General features: G+C 42.8%; 3 protein-coding genes across 6 annotated transcripts in view; 1 reads left to right on the top strand and 2 right to left on the bottom strand.

The window, feature by feature from the left end:
• USP13 (ubiquitin specific peptidase 13) overlaps positions 1-14,230 on the bottom strand; it is a 45,983-nt gene extending 31,753 nt beyond the window's left edge. For 2 of the 4 annotated variants that reach the window (XR_008207851.1, XM_052687341.1), the window contains exons 1-3: positions 14,023-14,229; positions 6,593-6,718; positions 1,801-1,861 (exon numbers count right to left, since the gene is read on the bottom strand). Coding sequence is in view for 3 of the 4 variants with exons in the window: in XM_052687341.1 (XP_052543301.1) it covers positions 1,801-1,861; positions 6,593-6,718; positions 14,023-14,178 (343 nt within the window). In the remaining variant the exon portion in view is untranslated. Of the gene's footprint in view, positions 1-1,800; positions 1,862-6,592; positions 6,719-13,369; positions 13,773-14,022 lie in introns of those variants that run through there. The other 2 variants (XM_052687342.1, XM_052687343.1) reach the window with 2 other exon arrangements.
• A 1,362-nt stretch (positions 14,231-15,592) lies between these two features.
• Positions 15,593-18,731, bottom strand: NDUFB5 (NADH:ubiquinone oxidoreductase subunit B5). The gene is made up of 6 exons (XM_052687350.1): positions 18,590-18,731; positions 18,262-18,350; positions 17,310-17,376; positions 16,943-17,004; positions 16,203-16,309; positions 15,593-15,813 (listed from the first exon to the last, which is right to left on the bottom strand). Exons 1-6 carry the CDS (start codon positions 18,702-18,704, stop codon positions 15,693-15,695), a joined length of 561 nt encoding a protein of 186 aa, XP_052543310.1. The 5' UTR covers positions 18,705-18,731; the 3' UTR covers positions 15,593-15,692.
• MRPL47 (mitochondrial ribosomal protein L47) lies at positions 18,719-21,832 on the top strand. The gene is made up of 7 exons (XM_052687349.1): positions 18,719-18,936; positions 19,085-19,230; positions 19,561-19,621; positions 19,895-19,991; positions 20,656-20,786; positions 21,081-21,176; positions 21,564-21,832. Exons 1-7 carry the CDS (start codon positions 18,734-18,736, stop codon positions 21,679-21,681), a joined length of 852 nt encoding a protein of 283 aa, XP_052543309.1. The 5' UTR covers positions 18,719-18,733; the 3' UTR covers positions 21,682-21,832.
• Positions 21,833-22,046: the final 214 nt, after the last annotated feature.

The raw sequence follows: 22,046 nt of genomic DNA on the forward strand, positions 1-22,046 counted from the left end.
ATCTCTACTCCTGTCAAATGCAAAAAGATCAAACTTGCTGACCTCTCCATGCTTTTTCTTGGAAATAAGATGTCCTATGAACAAGCACAGGGATAATTCTTTGCTCTTGTAAGTATGGCAATATATAACTAAGATCACCTAATCCGAACAAGCGGATACAAAGAATCTGGCTGCACAGAAATACTATCTCAAGGACGACAGCATAGAGTTGGTAACGCTTGAAAACCAAGAAACAGGGCCTGCCACAAAGACTGTAGAAAAATAGACAAGACCAGATACATTTTCACAACTACATTAGTTCCAGAAGCACTGGAAAAAAAAAAAAGTGACATTTCATGGGCTAAATTCACCTGCAGTCACAGTGCATTGCCTCCTGAAGTTCACTGGGATTGAGACAGCTGCTGCGCCAGATCTACGCGCTGGGAACAAAAAGCTTATGCTCAAGGATGGAATTTAAGGACTCCTCCAACTCCTCCTGGTGGCGTGTCAGAGATGTGATGCCATGAACACTGTGCCAGCATACCGCAGTGACAGGACCTCACAGAGTTATGCAGTGTATGAGTAAGAATAAAGTTTGGCTGTGGTTTTACACCTCCTGTTTATGCGTACATTTCTAACACTGCACAACCACCATGCAACACAGCTCTGCTTTGGTGCAAATTCTGTAACCATCCAGTAATAAACACTATTTGCAAGGTAAAATGTCCGTAAGTGGCAACTGAACTACCATCTACAACTTAAGAGTCCCTTTCTACAAAAGAAACTTCATTTGTTTATGAGTAATATTGAACGCTTTTTTGTTCTCTAAGACCTCCTTTCAAAACCTATTCCAGACATTAACAACAGCAATTTAATCAATCACAATTTGAAAAGGCCTCTTAGGGACACATTCCACAGATCAAAGCAATTCTACTGGGAGGCCATGCTATTGTTTCCACTTGGCTATAAAAGCTGGAAACAGTACAGAAAATGTTTAATCTCTACATTCTCTGAAGGGAAGAAAAAAAAAATAACAACACTATTTCCTACCAGTACAAAGAGAACAAATAGAAAAAACTAAACAGTATCACAAGTAGTGGGATAAAGAAGAATATAGGCACTGAATCAAATTCCCCTCATCCGTACTTAAGGAGCCCTCAGGTCTTCTGGGTAATACGTATCAATATCAAAGATGACATGTTTTTGATGGAAGGGACACAGAAAGAAAATTGTTTTTTGTGAAGAAATGGGATATGATAGTGGACATAATGGAATAAGAATTGGTAAAATATTCTCACAATGCATGTACTGCTGCATTTATTACAGGAGACACCACAACAGTCACTTAAGAGTATTTACCAGTGTAACAAGCCCCTAAAAATGTAAATAACCCTTCCCATGAAGTTACAGAGCAGTTACAGCCACACTTGGTTGCATCTAAAAGTTAAGGGTAAATATTTTAATTGAAGGGTGTTTTTTGGATATCAGAAAGAGAGAGAAGGGCAGAACAAGTCCAAATAAATACATAAATAAATGCCTTTCAAACCCTAGGCTGTTTACCAACAGTCAAGAAACAACTTTAGATTACAATATTAAATTCATGTTCGTGTACACCTATAACCAAATAGGTGCCAAAACTGCTAAGAATTACTTGTCCAGATCACCTTTAAAAATTAGAGCCAAAAGAGAGAAAAGAAAATGAAAGAAAAAACAAAACAACAGCAACAACAACTCCTCTCAAGGAGCCCCAAAGCCAAACACAATGGCACACATGCAGATAGGGTCAGGAAAGGACTGTGTGAAAGCAGCTGTTCACAATACCTAAAAATAGCTTAGCATTCCTCCTTTTTGGTAAAGCTCCACCAGATGCCCCTGGTACCTTCTGGAAAGAGAAAGAGACAATTAAAAATCCATCCAGTGAAATTACAGTATATCAGCAACAACTGCATACAACTATCATTTCTGACACGTACATATTTGTACCATATTTATATATGGTCCTTCTATTAAGCCATGGCCATATTCAGCAAGAACGCAAGTCTTCTTCACTCACCTCTGACAACAGGATAACCCAGCACTGCTTACCACCCTTCAGAAAATTGCCATCTAAATCCTTTCTACTTTGCTTTGACAGGAACTAAGCACACATGTCTCACAGTCATCACAGGTGACTGCTGTTCTATCCACAGGAGAGGGCCTTCCAGCACCACCCAGATCTCTTAACACTAGATCCCCTCCAGAATTTCTTAAGAAGTAAAGCTGAGTGAGAGAGGGAAAGAAAAATATATTATCTGCTTAAAGATTTAGCCTTTCATAACAAATTCCACTGTGACTGCTCAACCTCCATAGTAGGGAACAGTAATTTTCTAATGACAACCAGTTTTAAGCACTACTTTCTCAGTTGAAAAAAAAAAAAAATCCTTAGACTTCTGGAGACAAATCTAGTGGCTAAGCATGTAAGTTAATGCTTTTGCATCTTAAGCTGTTTACTAACAGGCACCAGTAAATCAAATCAAATCAAATCAGCCTCTGCGGCAATAATGCGAACATGCTGTGTTACCCGGTGCATAATGTTAGTGTAACCAGTGAGGTTGTTAAGTTACTTTTTTTCCATCATTTACTTTATAAATAATATTGGGGATACAACAGGTGGAAAGAAACCAGCCAAGAACCTGTCAGCCTAGGGAAAGCTTGTGTTTGCCTTCTGCGCCTTGGAAGGTGAAAGGGTCGCATATTTTGGGTGGTTCCCTTCTCCATGTAAATAAAAGCTTTGACCAGAGCAAAAGCTCGAGTCATCAGCTAGGTCTTACATGTAAGAAATTTTCCCATTCTTCGAAAGTCCTTGAGTACGCTTCAGAACTAAACCTACTGTCTATATATGAGCACTAGGGAAAGGGAATTAGAAATGCAACTCCAGTATTTAAAAAAACAAAAATAAAAAAAAGTAAAAAGAAAATGAAATTGCTTAATGAAGTTAAAATAAAAGCAGAGCATTTCTTTCTTCAAACTACTGGCACTTAACAAGCGGAAATAGTCACGAATCTAAATCTACTTAATAAAAGCAAGATACAGTATAAGCTGGTTGCAGAGATGTAATGAATATATTACACATACTGCCAAGATCATAGCTTCAGAACTAAGAGTTGTTTCCAACACTGAAAAGCTCAGTTTGAATTCTAATGTCTCCAAGTGGGATGTTGTGATAATCACTAAGAATAGGGATTTCAAAGAGGAAGAATTATGTGGAGAGTTTCAATCACTGCCAGTCTAACATGCAACATAGCTTCATTTTTCCACACAGAAAACTCTGATTACATCTCAAGTAGAATTGCAGATGTTCAATAATCCTGAAAACCTCAGAACCTGACAGTATTTGAATTTGCTTCTCTACTTATCAGAAATTATTGAGAACGCTCCCCACTCACAAAGCAATTTGTCTTCTAGCAGATGTGATCCCAGCAAATAAGAGTAGTGGCTCTAAATTCTATTTGCAGTTTCTCACACCAGATGTCTTTCAGCCGACCCCACATTTCCTTTAACTGCAACACTGCTATGTTTTTCCATAACACTGATGTCACTGATACCATCCAGGAACCAATCACTGTAAGAAATTACATGTTTCTCTGTCCTGTGTTTTCAGTAGGTCCATAGCACCAAGCTAAAGCTTTGCCCTGTGCTGACAAGGCAGTCATATGCAATGGTCAAACACTGCATAAGGGTTACTAGTTTCAAAACCCTGAAAAATGAAATTATAAAGGGAAAAGAAAAAAAAAAAAAGCAAAATCAATTTTGTTGTTTTAATTAATTTTTTCTGATGATTCATCAGATGTCTCAGATGATGATGTGCAACTGACAGATATTCTACCACTATTTAAGCTGAAAGGTTATAGATCTGATCTTTGTTTTCCAATTGCGTTTTGACAAAACTGGAATAATTGATAATTATTCCAAACATCTTTGGAAGAAAATGAGGATTTCCACAGCAATGCAGTACATTCTGTGAGGATGATGCCAAGGGAATCACAGGCAAGAATAGCTGCCTCTCTAAAAGAATCTTTAGGCAGTATAACCAATGCCTTGGGCTTTACTGTACCACACACCATCAAAACTTTGGATTAAAAACCAAAACCACAATGCAGTACATGCCAGACACTTCAGGCCTTCACTGGAACAGTTTTATGATGTTTTACGTTGCTCAAAGGAAAACACGCATAGCATGTAAGAATTAAACTGTCATGGTAAACAAAATCCATAGCTACCTTAAGAGGAATTTTATTTAAGAGCCAAGTTAGATTATAGTCTTCACCAGTACAACATAGCCAAATGCTGTTTCCTACCACGTGATCCAGTGTACCACCACCTTCAAACATAGATGCCAGGCTTCTCCGCTACATCATGATTCACAAGGAAAAAAAAACCAAAAAACCTCTGAACTAGTTCAACTCAAGGTGTACTTCATACCAGAAGGCTGAGCTGTCATTCAGCAAGACCTGGACAGGCTGGAGAGTTGAATAGAGAGAAACTTTATGAGGTTCAACAAGGTTAAGTGTAGAGTCCTACACCTGGGGAGGAACAATGGCATGCATCAGTACAGGTTAGGGGCTGAACTGATGGAAAGGAGCTCTGTGGAGAAGAGTAGGGCATCTTGGCAGAGAACAGGTTAACCATCAGCCAGCAGCATGCCCTTGTGACCAAGAAGTCCAACGGTATCCCGGGGTGCGTTAAAAAGAGCATGGCCAGTAGATCAAGGGAGGTGACTTTCCCCTCTGGAGTACCAGGTCCAGTTTTGGGCTCCCCAGTTCATGAAACACAAGGAACTTCAAGAAAGAGTCCAGCACAGGGCCACAAAGATTATGAGGAGCCTTGGGCATCTTTCATATGAGGAAAAACTGAGAGACGTGGAACTGCTCAGCCTGGAGAAGATTGGGGGGGGGAAAACTTATTGACACTTACAAATACCTGAAGTGTGGGAGTCAAATGGATGGAGCCAGGCTCTTTTCAATAGTGCCCAGAGACAGAACACGGGGCAACAGGTACAAGCTGGAACATAAGAAGTTCTACCTGAACGTGAGGAAGAACTACTTTACTGTAGCACTACAACTACTAGTTGTAGCATTGCACTGGAGCAGGATGTGCATAGAGGTTGTTTGTCCTATACAAGTTGTGGAGTCTCCTTCTCATGAGATACTCAAAACCCACCCGGACGCTCTTCTGTGCAACCTATTCTGGAGAACCTGCTTTAGCAGCAGTGTAAAACTCAATGACCTCCACAGGTCCCTTCCAAGCCCTATGATTCTGCGAATCTGTATGCAATAATGAACAACAATCGGTTATTTATCTCTCCCTTTTGAAGTTCTTCAGCCAAATCTTCATCCAGGAAAGGAGTTTTTGAGCCCTTATTTTAATTCCAGTTTACCTTAACATAGAAAATTCACAGGTCACATACTAGAAGAAAGTTAAATTCAAAAAATGCTGACAGAGCACCTGCCTACTGGTTTCTAGTCACAGATATTTAAAAAGTGAAAACTTCACTCAGAAGAACTGTTAGTCTAGCCAGAACTAGACCAGGTTTTCCAAAAATCCAGTTAACACTGCAAAAGAAAATGCAGCTTTCAGCATTACAAGGTAGGACAGTTCTAAAATATAACAATCATTAACAGTCTCCACATGAGAGACATACAGTCCACCTCATCATAGTTCTGACAGAATATGAACAGTTATCTATGGAAAATAGAATTAGTGGTCATTTTACATAACTCAGGCCTTCACCATTCAGGGAAACATTGCTTTAGAATGAGAAAAGTGGAATATTCTATCCCACTCCAAGTAGCTGTTCTAAGGCCTCTAAGTGTCCAAGAGAGACAGAGTTCACAGGAGAGCAAGCTATAAACAAACCCAGTGCCTTCCATAAAGTTCAGGTCAGAAAGCATAAGCAGCTCTTTAAAGACAAAGCACACAAGAACAGATGTCATGAAGCACTGGTTATAAATTATTATTGATATGTAATGATATGGTGGAAGAACAGCAAACAGGAAATTTGTGTGCATACATCTATATGTGTGCAGGGGTAGGACTGAACAAAGGCAGTGTGTAAGCTCTAGGAACTAGCATTAATTTAAGATTTAGATCACAGGTCAAATCACAATTAAGGCTCATGATTTAATGGCATAGGAATCTTAAAAGAACTCATGTCATCCTAAGCCAAAATCTCATTAAAAAAATCTCAGAAACTTCCAACCAAATCTGAGCCAAACCAGTAATTCTACACTTCAAAGGCAGATCTCTAAAAAGCACTCAGTAACACACAACATATATGTAACATGTGGAAGCATACAGTGAAAGAGTTCAGTAGAAGTCAGGCAACTACATGCATCTTTGGGCAAAATCTGCCTTTACGGGGAGCTTAAACCCCCTTTGGGGCTTGTGACTCATCTTAGAGCTGGAACTGTATGTTAGTTTGTGATCCAAGCTCCTGAATTTAATATCCAGCTCCGCACCTGAACATGTCCATTTCTGTCGTTCAAGATTTGGTCTATGCCAAAAATATGTTATTGAAACAAGCAAGAGACAGAAGATCTGCCAGGCTAGTTAGTTGGGAAGCCACAAGTCTCACCTCTATCACATGTCGTTTCAGATGCAAATATACACACTGTCCTGTTTTCCGGTAATGCCTTTCAATGTGTTCCCTTCCAAATCCCAGAAACGTGTTCATGCACACATAGAGACCTCCTTCTGAATCCTAGAAGGAACGACACAAACAGTTACAGCTTAGAAGGAACTGAAAGGACAAAAAGGACTCAGCAAGCAGAAAAAGCAAAGAAATGCAAATCCTTCTTGCAAGCACTTAAATTGTGGTTTTCATATCACATCACAACTGACTTACATTACGAGCCCCCTAAGAACCTTCTGAGCCACATCACAATCTATAGAAACCCAATGAAACTGGCTATGTTTCAACTACAGATTAGTGAGCGCCCAAGTTGGAGGTTTAGAAGACTGTTAAAAAACCCAATTTGAGTGTTCAAGCCATGAGGATTTCTAGGCATAGGAACGTGTAAGGCGTATAAATAACATAACACAGACATTTGGTCAAATTCTTGGCGGGGGGAGGGAGAGCGTTAGATCACAAGAACGATGCTCCTAAACTGAAGTGTGGCAGGTCTAAATCCTTGGATTCAGAAACAACTGTTAATCACAACCTTGTCTAAAAAAAAAGCAGATCTCAGGTGATCTTTTAATTCTTAAAAGTGGTTAACAAAAGTCAGTAAATGTTTCATGAACATTGTTTATTATCTGAAAGAGATTCTCTCCTTCCACAAATAAGAGCTCTTGGAGATGAAGGCACCACAAAGGGACAGCAGAGATGTACTCCCGGTACTGAGTACAAACACTGACGCTTCAGTAGCACAGCCTGGCAGGAGTCCCACTACCTTTTACCCTCCCAAAAGCTGGGTATTGATGTTGGCTGGTGTCCGGAACTCGTTCCATTGTAACACTGCTGCCCAATCTGTCCTACATCACTCCCACTGCCAGGAGGACTTTCAGTCATCCAGCTCATTGGTTTGGGGTCAGTTTTTCAAGCTCTCTCTAGCACATATTGTTTTGAATAGGTGGTGCATAACAAAGATTGAGCCTTTCCCAAGCACTGTGACCTTCCCTCTATTGTGATCTCATCTGTGCTACTGGATGGTACAGAACATCCCCTGTTAAATACCTCAGGAATAGCATGAACTAAATTAACCCGCAGACATCGTAGAGGGGAAAAAAAAATATATAAAATAAAAATCAGTATCTCTAGAAGAAAGCTACTGATCACTCCTAAACATGACAGTAGGCTCACGCATACAATTCTGTATTGATGAGAACTGTCATAGCAACACCTGTTTTGACAGGATACTACCTGAGAGCACCTGAAACACATTCAGTGCAACAAACCAAGATGTTCTCTCCTGCCAGCTGCACTTCTCCTCAGCACTCCAGCAGCCAGAACCACCACGGGAGGAGCACAAAGCTGCCTGTCCTGCCACACCAGCTGAGGCACGAGTTGCACAGCTCCAGTCCTGTCCAGTGGAACAAGCAGAGGAGAGCAAGTCTGGCAGATCACAGCTGATCCCCAGTACTTTCCTAAGCAGCAGCAGTTAAGTACACCTTGTTCTCTCCCACAAAAGGAAGCTGAAGGGCTAATAGTGTAGAATAGTTCTTGCTAATTTAATGCCTGGCACAAAGCCGCTGGGCCCTCACAAGTCTCTCCCCTCCTACCACTGCCACAAAATTCAGTTTGAATGCATAACTAGACTCTGTTAGTTTTCCACAACCCATTTCAAAGTCCAGTACCTACCGCTTCCAGAAAACTTAGAGGATTCTGAACTGCCAGCTGATCCAAAGCCCTCAGCCACACGCTATTCATTACAACAAGCCCATCTATATCAAGGCTATTAAAGCCTGACGAATTGCCACCAATAAATCCCAGTACTTCCACAGCAGTGTGCAGAAGCCACAGAGCTAAGGAACAGAACATGAACCAGCAGAGCTAGGACCATGCACGATGGGAGGAAAGACCAAAGAAAGATGCTTTATACCAAGACTTTAGAAAATATGTCTTCTCTTAATGTAAAGCATTGCATACAAGCTTTGGCTTTTCAGATTTAGCTGAAGGATGAACATGCAATGAATGCTATCGCTTTGGCTTTACCCACGTCAGCAGCACAGAATGTTGAACTGAGCATTGCAGGATTCTGATCTGGGAGGTGAAACAAGCATTTAGACTCTGCTGCTCATACCTAACATGTGGCATAAAGCCATGCATTTAGCAACTTAGATAACTTAGATAATGATGATCTCTCTGCACAGCACGAGGTTACCTCTTTAGCCATCTCAGATCTGATCTGCAAAACACTACCTGAGATTTCATTTTACAGGAAAAACCACCATGAAATTTGGAAACCTTGACAGCCAAGACCAACGTCTATGTTGTCTGAGTAAAGGAGGTTGGTGAAAAAGGAAATCCCACATCTAGTTTTCAAAATAGTCATAAATATAATTATATTTAAAATGCAATATATCGATTTTAAATTCCATGCACTCAATTCTCAGGTTTATCTACTTTAAGGCTGTTATAGCTTGGCTGTCTGGTTTTACAGCCTGTATTCCAAATCCTTTTGAATTATCACCTTCTGTGAAAAAATCAAAGATGTGTTCTCTGGAAGAAAATCCCATATGTAAGCCAGCCTAAATAAAAATATATTCCATTGTCACTCCACAGTTTCAGGAACTTTGTTTACAATTTTGTTTTCTTGGAGACCATTCTCTCTTTTTCTGGAGGGAACCCATGAGACCACAGAACCTGTGTTGACAAGCAGCCTATGACAACAATCTGACACTTTCAGCACATGAGCTAAATGTAGAGCCTGATTCAGTTGGTTGTGGTTACTAACAGAACAGTTATTTCTCCCAGAGAACACAGGCAGACTATTCTCTCACGCAACTTGGAAAGAAGTGGACAGAGTGTTCAAAAGGTCACTGCAAAAAAGAGGCACACGTAAGAAAGTCACCTATGCATAGTGCTGCACAAAGGATAAGATCCTGCTTGGTGCTCAAAGCACGCCTGCCTGATGTAAGAGAAATTCAGTGCTGGTGAATTTAACCCTACTGAAAACAACCAGTTCAAAGGATCAACATTTGACATAGGCACATAACTTCGTAACTGACTTTTAGTTCAGACGTACATGGAAGTTCATGCTGGAGAAAAGCAATGTATCTCTATCACTGACAATGCTATTTTACACAGAAGATTACAGCTGCTTGTGCTGAGAGACAGCAACAGGAATTTCAGCAGGTTTTGGTTGCTTTTTTTTCCCCCCTGCACTCTTGCCGCAGCACGTAGAGAGCTCAGGACAAAGTGGTATGCAGACATGGTCTTCCCTTTCTAGTCCAATCTGAGTAGTAGGGCTTGCACTTGCTCTGCTCAGGCCTTGATCACTGCACTCAGAAGGTCATTCAAGAGCAGAGCAGACTTCTTACCCTCAACAAAAGGGAAAGCAATTGCTCTTCACTCTGATTCTTCCTGCTCTTTGCTGCTAAGCTGGTCACAGTCACAGCACACCAGATGCTTTACTAATAGAGAAGGAGATATGCTGACCACAACAGGGAGAAAAGCATTTAAAAAATTCATTTTTCTTGTTTAGATGATACTTCATGGTTTACAGAGGTAGGATGAGGAATTAAAGGGGTAAAGAATTCACAGCAAATAGCTAAAATGTGACAGATGTCCCTTCTCAGGCCTGAAAAACAGCAGGAATGCTAGAGAATGAGGGGTCTGGGAAACACAAACATGAGTCCACCAGGAGACAGAGACACCTCACTCCAAACACACTCATGGCACAGACACCAACAGCTTTCAAACACTACTAACTCAATAAGGATTTGAACTACTGACCTGTATCCTATTACCCAACTCTGAGCCACTTAGTTCCCTCACCGCAGTCCAAGGTTTAGCAGTTTCAGCTCAGACTGAGATGGCTCAGACAATAAATTCATAAAAACAGAATTGGTGTGGTGGATCTACTAACGTGGCAAACCCTAACAGACTTTGGCACAACTGCTGTACGGCTGTTCGCTTCAGATCCAGAATGAGAAACTTGCTAATAAGAGTATCAGAGAAGAGAGTAAGATTGCAACTTAAGTCCCACTGAGTCTCCGTATCTCAAACACAAGGAATGAAGAGGTTGTTCATCCTTTTGCCTATGAAGTCCCAGTCAGGACAGATTACTCATTCTGCCACATCTACAAAAATGTGACCATGAAGAACTGTTACAGGCTCTAATCAGAGTGTCTGTTCATCAGTAATCACCATAATTAATCTGGCTGTGTCCACAAGGCTCCTGATGTAGAATGACAGCCCAATATGTAATATATTTGGAATGGTGACAGTAACATTCCTAGCATACACATATTGCATCAAGTTCCACAACAGTGTAACTAAATGGCAGACCTTTTGTTTCAAGACAGGCTTAAAATGAATAACAGAAGTTTCAGTACTTAACATTCATCTAAACAATGTTTAATACCTCATAATGAGGCTGTCTCTCTGTCATGCATCATCACCACTGACATAGAAACATGACAAAAAACAAATTTGCCAACCAACTGAATACAACAGCACATAAAGATGCTCCCAGCAAAACAGAAAGTTCACTTTCAAGTTTGCTCTAAAAATACATGCTAGCAGTGAAAAGGACTTCGTACTACCGGAACCAGTGAACGATGAGAGATGGGAGAAGTGGGGGGTCAGCCAGGAGAAAAAGAAAAAAAGCCTCTACAAAGTTACTATTTGATCTCACTTTGTGACTACAACACGCAAAACCCCAAACAGTTTGAGGAAAGATTTGACCACCAGACAGATCTCCCTGAGATGCAATAGTACAACACTGCTCTGATTCTTGCAGATTAGCATTCTGCAAACCAATTCACTGCCTCAGTAGTTTTGAAGTCATTTTGCAATGAGGCCAAAAACATCTGCCTGCAGAAATCAATTTGTCTCAGTATATTCAGTCCTCTTACTTGTTTCCTCACTGCCACTTGCAGCCCATCAACATAAGCACGACATCTGCCTACTCTTCTCAGTCAGTGGCCGCAGAGACTTTCTAATTTTCTCCAGGGAACACTGACCAAAGGAACACCCAGACAGGCAGGATTTATTTCTGGCAGTTACATGAAGCAGTCATCAATATCCACGCACACTGTGAGCTCTCAAGGACTGCAGTCTCAATTGTGCTGTCTAACAAACAGCAATCAGCCCACTTTAGTCTTTGGAATTGTCCTGACACAACCATTACAGAGTTCTCAAGCCACAATAATGAAGTCAGCAAGATGCACAAAGGAAGCTGCTGTCAGCAGCAAGGTTTTCCAGCAGAGCAAAGCCAAGTTTTCAGTTGCATAAACATACACAACCTTGTACCTACATGTACAGGACCCAAGCCACCTACTGAACCAGACACCTTGCCTCTGTTGGACTGTGCTGTAGCAGCAACCTGTGCCCTTTGTGGGGAATGCTTCAGAGCATCACCACCTAGAACATGCACATTCAGCACATAAACCTTTCTTACACTCCAGTTTGTATCCCTTTTCTAGCACCTCTCCTTCCAATGTCATAGGTCTATCAGAAGTCTTTGAGATGAGAATCCCATTAAAAGGTAGATTTTCCAGTTGAATATTATAGCTCTGTAAAAATAACTAACAGTAAAAGAACAAATGGCTACGCAAATGCAGTCTTCCTCCTCCAGAGCTTCACCAGAGTACATAAAGTCAGGCTCATCTGCCAGAGGTCACTGCAGAGAAAGCGAGAAAGAATAAATCCCCATCACAACAGCACAGGTCACCAGAAGGGCTGTGCATCAACTCTGAGAAATAAGAGGCAGGGAATTTTATCATTCCAGTTGTACGAAAGTGTACAAAAGGCAACTGCAGCTTCTCAGCCCATCACTGGAGGGAACCTGTAATCTTACCTTAGATAATAAAAACCAGAAGGATGCGTTTTTAAACACGGACTGTTTGCACTAACACTGAAGCAAGAGTAAACACCTGTATATCTTCTTTCACAAAGGGCAGACAGCTCCATAGGGGGAGGCTCACTGTGGTGATACGGAGCTGACCGAAGAAAAGAAGTCGCTAAGCCACTGTGATACAAGGCACACCAGGATCAACACCTTCATTCAGCCAAGGCAACGAGCTGAGTCCTTCCTACACTTTCTTTCTTAATTAAAGAATTAATTAAAGTTAAAAACAAAAGCTAGCAATTTTCAAATCTGTGCTCAAAAGTGTTTCACTTGAGAAAGCACCCATTCATCCCTCAGAACTGTCATCCCAAAAGCAGCACCCAAGGATCCATTAGATTACACAGGAGTGAAAAATGAAATATTTTGCCCAATCAAACTCAGCAGTATGGGCTGAGGAGCCCCAGGAAACAACAGAAACAGAGGCTAGATTTTCACTAGGACTGCACAGGCTCAATCCTGACTTTTGCTCTGCGAATGCCTATGATACAGTTTTTTTTAATAGGCTCTAATCACTGAGGGCAACATATTCAGAAATCTGAACTCTCTTCCCAATAAAGTCAACAGGACAAAACATACTTGAAAGCTGCACAAAGCCATCCTAACGCCCTCTTGTTACATTTTGTCACCTTCGCCTAAATTTGGCCCAAGTATTTCGCTTTGTTCAGGTACTGATTTTCTAAAAGTACTTTTTTTTCCGTGTTTGGGGTTCCTTGGGGATTGCTTTGCTGTGTTTTAATTGGTAGCCCTGTTTGACGTCCCTTCCTACCGGTTAATGGAACAATTTTACAAACCATAACAAAAGCCTGAAAGTTACTAAGCGCATCGACCCTGCTTACCTGAGCAGAAACCCGAAGGAAAGGCTGCACTACGTTGATTCCCCCTCCGCAAGGAACCAACAAAACTTGTTAAGCACATAACACAATTAGCGCCTTTGCAGCAGGGTCTGAGGGGCAGCTTTAATCAGACCGCCCGCAGCCAGGGCTGCTGGGTGACACTTGAGAGCCGAAGAGCACGGTAAAAATAACCTCCCTACAACAAGGGCTGATGAGCACCAGACAGCTGAGTCACCTTTAAAGCCAATTTTTGATTTTCTGCGTTAGAAGGAATTACCGAAAAGAGGCGGGGAAAAGACACAGAAATCTCCGAGGCGCCTTTCGTTGGCTATTCCGTAACGCAGCCCCCAGAGCTGCGCTCAGACCGACGCCATTCGGACATCGAGGCGGAGCGCTCAATCGCCGCCGGGAAACCTCAGCCTCACGTGGAGCACCGATTTCGAATACGACCCCAGCTCCGTTTAAAACGAGCCATTTCCGAGCACCTGCTCCTCAAACACATCCCGGCCGCCACCAGGAGGTCAGGGGGAGCGGGGCCCGGCGCGATCCCCGCGAGGGGCGGCTGAGGGGAGGGGGCCGCAGCAGGTGGAGGAGCGGAGGGGCGAAGGCCGAGGGGGGGCAGGGCGGGCGGGGAGCGACGGCACCGCTGCACTCACGGGAGAGTCGTAGGAGAAGGCGCACTCCGTCTTGTAGACCCGGTCCCCGGACTTGGGCACGCGGATGGTGGGCATGTAGGGGACCAGCAGCTCGCCCAGGTCCCCGGCCGCCATCTGCGCGTCGCCGCCGCCGCCAAATAGCGCGGCCCGCTGCATGCCGCCTGCCTGCCTGCCTCCGGACGGCGGGCGGGAGGGCGAGGGCAATGCGGGCGGAGGGCGGCGGGGCCGGGGCAGGGCGCGGCGGCGGCGGGAGCCGGGCCCGGGGGAGGGGAGGAGGAGGGAAGAGGCTATTTTTAATCCGATGGCAGCGGCACCAGCTGCGGCGGCACCGGGGGGTCCCGGCGGGGGCGGAAGGAGGGGCAGAGCGGCGTCCGCCCGCCCTCAGCCGCCGGGAGGTGCCGCGGGGCCGGGCTCGCGCCGTTCCGCAGGGCGTTCCCGCCGGGCTGCGCTCCGCCGCGCGGTGTCGGAAGGACGGGCGAGGACGGGGGATCCGCCGTTCTACCCGGGAAGCATTGTGCTCTTTATCGGCCTCTGTGGTGACTGACGAAGCGTTTGTAAACGCGGAGCGCCGCGCAAAGAAAGACGAGCTAACGCGGAAGATTGCAGGCAAAAAGGACAAAGTCGATCCCGTCTTTCTGTCTGGCAGCGCTAACGGGGCGGGCTTCGCTGAAGACAGACCGCGTAACGCTGCTTCACGTTATTTGGTACTACTTCTAGCAGTTGGAAACCACAAGATTCAGGGATTGCTACAGGATTTGGGCTTCTCTCCATTAAAAATTGGAAAATGGCAACGTTGGGTCGCACGCTGCAGGAGATGCTACCCTCATCCTTCTGATGGATTTGGAACCTGAGGGCTGCCGCCGTTAGAACCGAAGGGAACACATCCCTCTAGCGGCAGAAGGCTGATAGATAAACAGTAACGTTCTCACTACCGAAATACTTCACGAAAGTGGGATACAGAAACAGGGGAAAAAAAAACAATACGAACAGAGCGATGTAATGTGTTCCAAAAGGACCTCCTTCTGCGTGATCTACACTGAGAATGGTCTGGTTTGAAGCAATGCACATAAGTCATTCATCTCTGTGTTTGAGAAGTCTTTGAGTCTGACTACAGAGAAGGAGAAGGCAAGAAGCAGACAAGCAAGTGAAAGAGAAAATAATAGCAGACATTGAACAACATACAAAGTTAAAGATGTGTTTGACTGCAGACAATGAGAAAGAAAATACTTGTTTAAAACAATAGATACAATCTTGATATTCCAAAGATCTAAAAGAATTTTCTGTTCTTACTTCATTTTTCATAAACTATTTGACACAAGGCAGCATGAAAGAAAGAAGCCCTTTCACTTCAAAAGTTCAAAACTAGTACAAGTCACATGATAACTAGTAAAATTACCAACTTGTTTCATGTTAGGGCAAAAGGGCCATTCTGAATTGAAGCTCTGGAGAGAACGACTAATTGTTAGCAAGTGACATAAGGCATTTTATCTGACTAATACCTTCAGCAGCTATACAAGTTGAACTTTCACATAACTTCTTCCAAGATATCAGAATCAACAAACACTTACTTGTGTTTTTTTGTTTTTTTTTATTTCCAAGATAGGTGCTCCACAGATAAGCCACTATTTGTTGGTATGCATTTGAAACCATACATACTACCTTAAACCTGTTCAATTGTCAGGTGTTGCTTTCATAGAATTGTCAACGAGATTTTTATCAGGTGTTTCGTACTGGTACCAAGGTCCATCTCCCCTGTGTCTCATCAGTCTGCGCGCCTCCAACTCCATCAGCCTGAAAGAAAGAGCACCGCTCACACTGAACATGAAATCTATTGGTTTTGATCAGACTTGTATCAATGTTTAACATCCGGCCAATACTGAGAGCAACAATGAGTTCAGCATCCACAGTTCATAAATATTAATGAAGCACAGGTAATAAGAAAATACAAAGAGAATGTTATTTTACAAGACTGCCCTTGGATTATTTCAGCATTGGTGATCTTAATACTAAGAAGGCAGTGGTTACAGACACTGTAACTTCCACTGTAGCACCAGCCAGTGCAGCAAGCATGAATGCTCAAGTGATGTATAAGCAAACAGGTACTCTGTGCCAGCATCCAACTAACAAAACAAACTATATTATGTAGCAGCATTTAAAAACACCTTAACTGTCTAACGTACCTCATTTCAGTCTTCTGTGCTTCAATGTGGATGAAAGCCATCTCTTTCTCATAGTTCTTTTCAGGTGGGTCAAGGAGGTAACGAGCTATCCACCGACTTATAGGGTGCTGGAAAATATAAAAACAGAAGTTATTAATGGAATTTCCAAACAGAACTGCCATCATACTGAAACTATTTGGCATGTTCCCAATCCTGAAGACATGATCAACATTATGGGTGCTGTCATTCAAGCAATAATAGGAAGATTAAAAACATGCTCAACTATTTGTAAGATCAGAAGTTTAAAATGGTATATTTTGCTAGTTTTTAAAGCCAAGATAAGCTGTAGAATAAAATTTCAAGACAAAATTAAAAATAAGTTAACAGGAGACACTTGATTTATTTTCTTTCTTTGAAATAAATTTCTATGAACTGCCACTGTCATCACAGAAAAGGACTCCAAACCTCTAACTGTAACCAGTAACATTTTCAAGTACTGCTTCCATACAAAGTCATTTCACTGGGAATAAAAGTCTGAATGAGTTGAAACAGCCATAGTATTACTGCTGAGTTCAGTTGCCTTTTATCAAAACCAAAGTGCTTACAGCAAGAACTCTGAGTTTTCTGACAATTTGAGCTCTGCTACACCTAATGGTAGGGATGTGTCCATTCTCATTACCAGTCTCCATTCATTTTACTCCCAAAACTAGTACTAAGAGGAAAGCTGTTCCTCACACTACTCTTTTACACACTACACTCACTTTATAGTATTCCCAGTGCTCTGGAATATAACCTTCAGGAATCTCTGCAAGTTCAGCTTCACCTGATAAAGAAAACAGGGAAGGATCATTTCATACAGTTATTTATTCAAGTATTTCATATTCAGCCTTTCGCATTAAAAAAACATAAATCACAAATTCACATGAAAAATACCTAATCTCTCAACTTAAACTATAGAGAAAAACTGGACTTGTATTTCTCAGTGCTTATACAGTATTACCATAGATGTTAGGCATATTTCATGGTCCTCAAAAGATCTGTTTTTTCTCTATCCAGCGTGCTTGATTTCCATTTATGCATTTACTAATCATGATCATATACTTAGCTTAGTCACGAGAGAGCACACACCGATGAAGATGTTGACGTATGTTATGAAAATTAGTGCTGGTATTCCTGTCAGAAATATATAGAATCTCTGTAAAAGAAAAAAAAAAAAAAAAAAAAGAAAGAAAAAACAGCATGGAAAAGTCAGAAACTTGACAAAAGTTAGATGAAATAAATTTGAAAGCTACGTAACACTGCCAGTAATTCTTAGATTCACACTCACGGTCCAGACAGAAATGTAGTGCCATTTGCTGATTAAAATTAGTTAATTAACAAATGAACAGTGATGCTATATCAGTTCATGGGCCCATTTAATTCAGCATTCAATCTTCCAAAGAGGCCAGTGTCTGCAGAAGCAGATAGCAATGCTTTCCCCAAACACTGCCTCAGCACCTGCTGCGGACTGGCTTCATTCAACATTTCACAGTAACGAGGCACTATCACCAGTGCAATATCATCCAACAGGAATATGGCACTGCTCACTTTGGTAACTGCAGAAGGCAGATAAAGGAAGCCCAATCACACTAACAGAGCAGGATCAGGTTGGTTATTACTCATCATAATGGGCTTTATCCAAAACCTTGCTTCTCAAGGGTTGAACTTGGGTCACATTCCTTAGGCTAAATCTCTCATGTTATTGAAAACTGGAGGCAAATCCTGCAGAAAAGTAATCTAAGATGTTTTGAAAAGAAGGTTGAACTAGAAAGCAGCTGCAGATTATGCATATATGAGTACAGACACACATTTTAAGAATGCTAACGCAGCACCAGCTCAACCACCCGTTGCAACTTCTGCCCCACGCTCCATCCTGATTCTTTTTGCTCTTCACCAGACTCTGATGTTACAGCACAGGACAGAATGCTTTTAGGACAGACAATTCTTATTCGTGTGAACAGTGCCAGCAGAAATTCTATTTTAGGCATTCTGACACACAACGGGGTGTTATACCGAATACGTTCAGCCTGCCTTTACTCACCAGCATATTCAGAAACCGAGTGTCGTAAAAGCTCGTCGCCTTGATGATAAACATTCTCTTCCCATGGCCGCTGCTGTATCGCACCGGAACTGAAAGCAGAACCAAAGCACGGCACATTAATCCCGTCAGCGACCGCACCAGGCCGACAGCGCAGCTCTCGTCACGGCCCCGGCACAGCCCCATTGCGGTCCCCGCTTGCCGCCACAGCCCCACGCCCCACGCCGCGGCCTCCCGTTCCCCTGCCCGGGTCACCTTTCCCTCCGCTCCCCAAGGTCACCTCGCACCCAACGCTCCCCACCCTACGTTCCTACAGCCACCAAGACCCTACCGACGGTGCCGGGAAGATGGACGGCCCCGGAGAGGCGGGGGAGACGAGCGCAACCCGCCGCCCGCCGCGCTCCCCACGCAGCAGCCGCCCGCAGTACCAGGCTCATAGCCGCCATGGCCCGAACTGGCACGGGGGCGGAGCCGGATGACGCGATTGAAGCTGGGCGGGCGCCATCTTAGCAGAGGGCAGAGCGTCACCTCTACTTCCGGCGCTCTCGCGAGACGCCATCCGCGGCGCCGAGGGAAAATGGCGGCCGCCACCGCGATAGCTGCCCTGGGTCGGCGCCTCGCGGTCGCGCTGCGGCTGACGGGAGCGCGGCCGGGCCCGGCGGCTGCCGGCCTGCCCGGGTGCGTACAGGGAGGGGGGCTGCCGACAGGGCCGGGCTGGAGGCGCGGGTTGCGGCGGGAGTCCCGGGGAGAAGGAAGGATTCCGGCTGTACGAGCGGAATGCAGTTTTTTCCTATGAAACGTCGCTTTTCCTTTAATTGCTACACAGCTTCACGCAGAACCGGTGCCACGAGAGCCTGGCGCAGGCCGAGCCCCTCTGCCACGCAAGGCTTCTGCACACTACGCTGCCTCGGAAGGGCCTGGAAGAGTTCTTCGATGACCCAAAAAACTGGGGAGAGAAAACAGTGAAGTCCGGTGAGTTCCTTCAGCGCTTCCGATCCTCTGTGTGAGGCGTCGGAGTATGACAGGATCTGTGTCCAAATGCACAGCGCTGTAAGAATTTGTCACAGAGCTTTCCTGGTTCCTGGCCTTGAGCAAACACAAAGGCACAGTGCATTTTCAGTGTATTTACATCGCCAAAACAGAGCTGAATACCCTACAGGGTGGCTTTCCGAGGTGTGGCACTATTTCAGCAAGACAATACTTGTTCATAGTCAGCTGAGGCTGCAAAGAGCTGCTTATCTTTTCAGAGTATGAAAACTTGATTCTTCTAAACCAGCGGGTTTTTTTTCCTTTATTTTTCAGGGGACGCATGGAATATAAAGCAGCTAAGGGCTAAGAGCAGTCAAGACTTGCACAAACTTTGGTAAGTTCTGTCAAAGTAGATCTCTTCTTTAAAAGCAGCTCTTTTATGATGTAGTGTTAACACTTCCCACCCACACCTTTTCTTCAAGTGAACCCATTTCCCTCAGCCTCATGCTGTAGGTTGGATGCTATCTGCTGACTGCCTCCAGTTGTCAGTGTCTTTGCTTTTTTTTTTTTAATTAAAATTTTACAGGATACGGGGATGTAGGCTGGATAACTCTCCTCTCTTTCTGTATAAAAAAATTATTTTAAAGCACTGTATTTTCTGATCTAGGTATGTCCTACTAAAGGAAAAGAACATGCTTTTAACTTTAGAACAAGAATCAAAACGACAGCAGAAGCCCATGCCAAGTCCAGAACGATTAGAAAAGGTAACTTTTGTCATATTAGCTGAAAATGTAACTTAAGCAAAATTGCTGCATGGAAGGTGAAGTGCTTTCAGGCTTGCTAAAGACCATTTCTGAATTTCTTTGTGTTAGGATGAATACACATGCTTTGCTCAAGCAACACAGGGGGAAGGACTCTTCACTTGTCATAGAATAAATATTGGTGTCTTTACTCACTGAAGCTGCACTAGAGGATTTCTAGAAAATTCTTAAACATTCTCTACAGCTTTCTAACCAGTCAGTGGGCACTGAAGCTTTAAGCAGACAAGATACAAGCTATATTAGCAAGAGGCTATTACAAGTCATCTGACAGAAATACATACAGCTGCTATTTGCTTCCTCTGCTCCCTTCCTTTCCCTGCTCCAGAGCTCTCTACTTTCATCACTATCAGCAGTCGCTACTCTTTAACATTCACACCTGCCCCCATCTGTTCTATTTGTAACTTAGCCTTGTAAAGCACCCATTTTCTAGTATGCCAGCATATAAACCCAATTAAGCTGTTTCACTTAGCCACAATTGTGAAAATACAATGGAGTTCCTAGCTGATTTTAGCTATGCTTTCCTTTATATTTTGTCAGATATCCATTTGAGATCTTTAAGTTGTAAGCAGTGTGCTTTGTTGGTCCTAAAACCAGCTCTTATTTCCAGGTAGAGAAATCCATGAAAAATATTGACTTGGTTGTCAAAGAAAGAGAAATTGCTTTGAGACTTCTGCAAACTGGCCATGAAAAGCCAGTACCTGGAGAGTGGAGAAATGACTTCTTGGGACGCACCTACTGGTATGGAAAAGATAACTTCTTCATACATTTGAAGTTCTCCCATGATATCCCTCTTGGTCAAGAAAAGATCTGTATATTACATTGAAGCATGTTTGCTAGTTGCATTTAGATGATGCTTTATTTACTTTCATATGGCTGTAACATGCTAAGTGACTCTGTACCTAAACTCAACCATTAATTACAAGTTCTGGGCTGTACTGATCAGACCAGGCTTTCACCCAAGAATTTTCTATCAGTGTCTTGGAATTCTACCAGACTATGCATTCTATAATCACTTTTGTGTGTCTTTAACAGGTATTCATACAAGGAATGGCCAATACCATGGTACCTGAACAAGAAATACAAAAAAAGGAAATTTTATTATTTACCTCATGTGAACCGCTTCATCAGGTAGAACATTTTTCAATTGAAAATACTTTTCTGTTATGTTCCTCCTTTCACTTTTCAAGGAACTTTTTCCTTTAAATAGATAGTAGATTGAAAACAAGGCTTTTATCAATTGCAGTTTGTTCTTATCTTAGTTAAGAGATTTAACTGCTTATGAAGTTGAAATCTAAGTCATTTCATATGCAAAATATGCAAGGTGCCCCCTAAGATTGTAATCGCTGTAGAATTCAAAAGCAGAAGGTATTAAGGAGTCTGCTTTGCAGGCATTTCTGCTTATCAAAGACAAGTTAATCTAATACTGAAGTCATACTCAGTGGGAGCCTCTATTTGATTAGTGAGTTTATTAGGGACATTGCAGTCGCTGTTTCTAACCACACTACTTTATTTCAGGCTTAGACTTGAAAAATACTTACGTCTAAGGAACAGAAGGCAAAACTTAGAGAAGAAGAAGCAGAAACTCTTAGAAAAAAAATTTCCTCACCTTGCTGTAAAATCTCAGAGCCAGTAACATCCTGAAGAGTGCTGCAAGCAATTGTCTGAGCGTCTTTGCAACCGGAACATGGAAACAAGTTTTGAAGTCAGTGAACAACTTGACTGAGCATTCCCTCATGGTCTCTATTTCAACTTAAGCTAAATTAAATTTGTGATTTGAAATTAAAGAGCTGCTTCAGTGCATAACTCAAAAATTAATCATAACACTTATTTGAAGAAACATTGGGAAAGTTATACCTTAACCAAGTACTGTAAAGTGAATCATACCATACTAACAGTAAAAAGCAGCCAGACAGAAGTATGAAGTGTAGGGGGGTATTTAGCTGCTTTAGTTTAACAAATCTGTACTGAAAACAGAGTTTTATGAGAGCATCTGAAGCT

Source organism: Tympanuchus pallidicinctus, unplaced genomic scaffold, assembly GCF_026119805.1.
Source record: "Tympanuchus pallidicinctus isolate F22 unplaced genomic scaffold, pur_lepc_1.0 scaffold22, whole genome shotgun sequence".
Taxonomy (NCBI): Eukaryota; Metazoa; Chordata; class Aves; order Galliformes; family Phasianidae; genus Tympanuchus; species Tympanuchus pallidicinctus.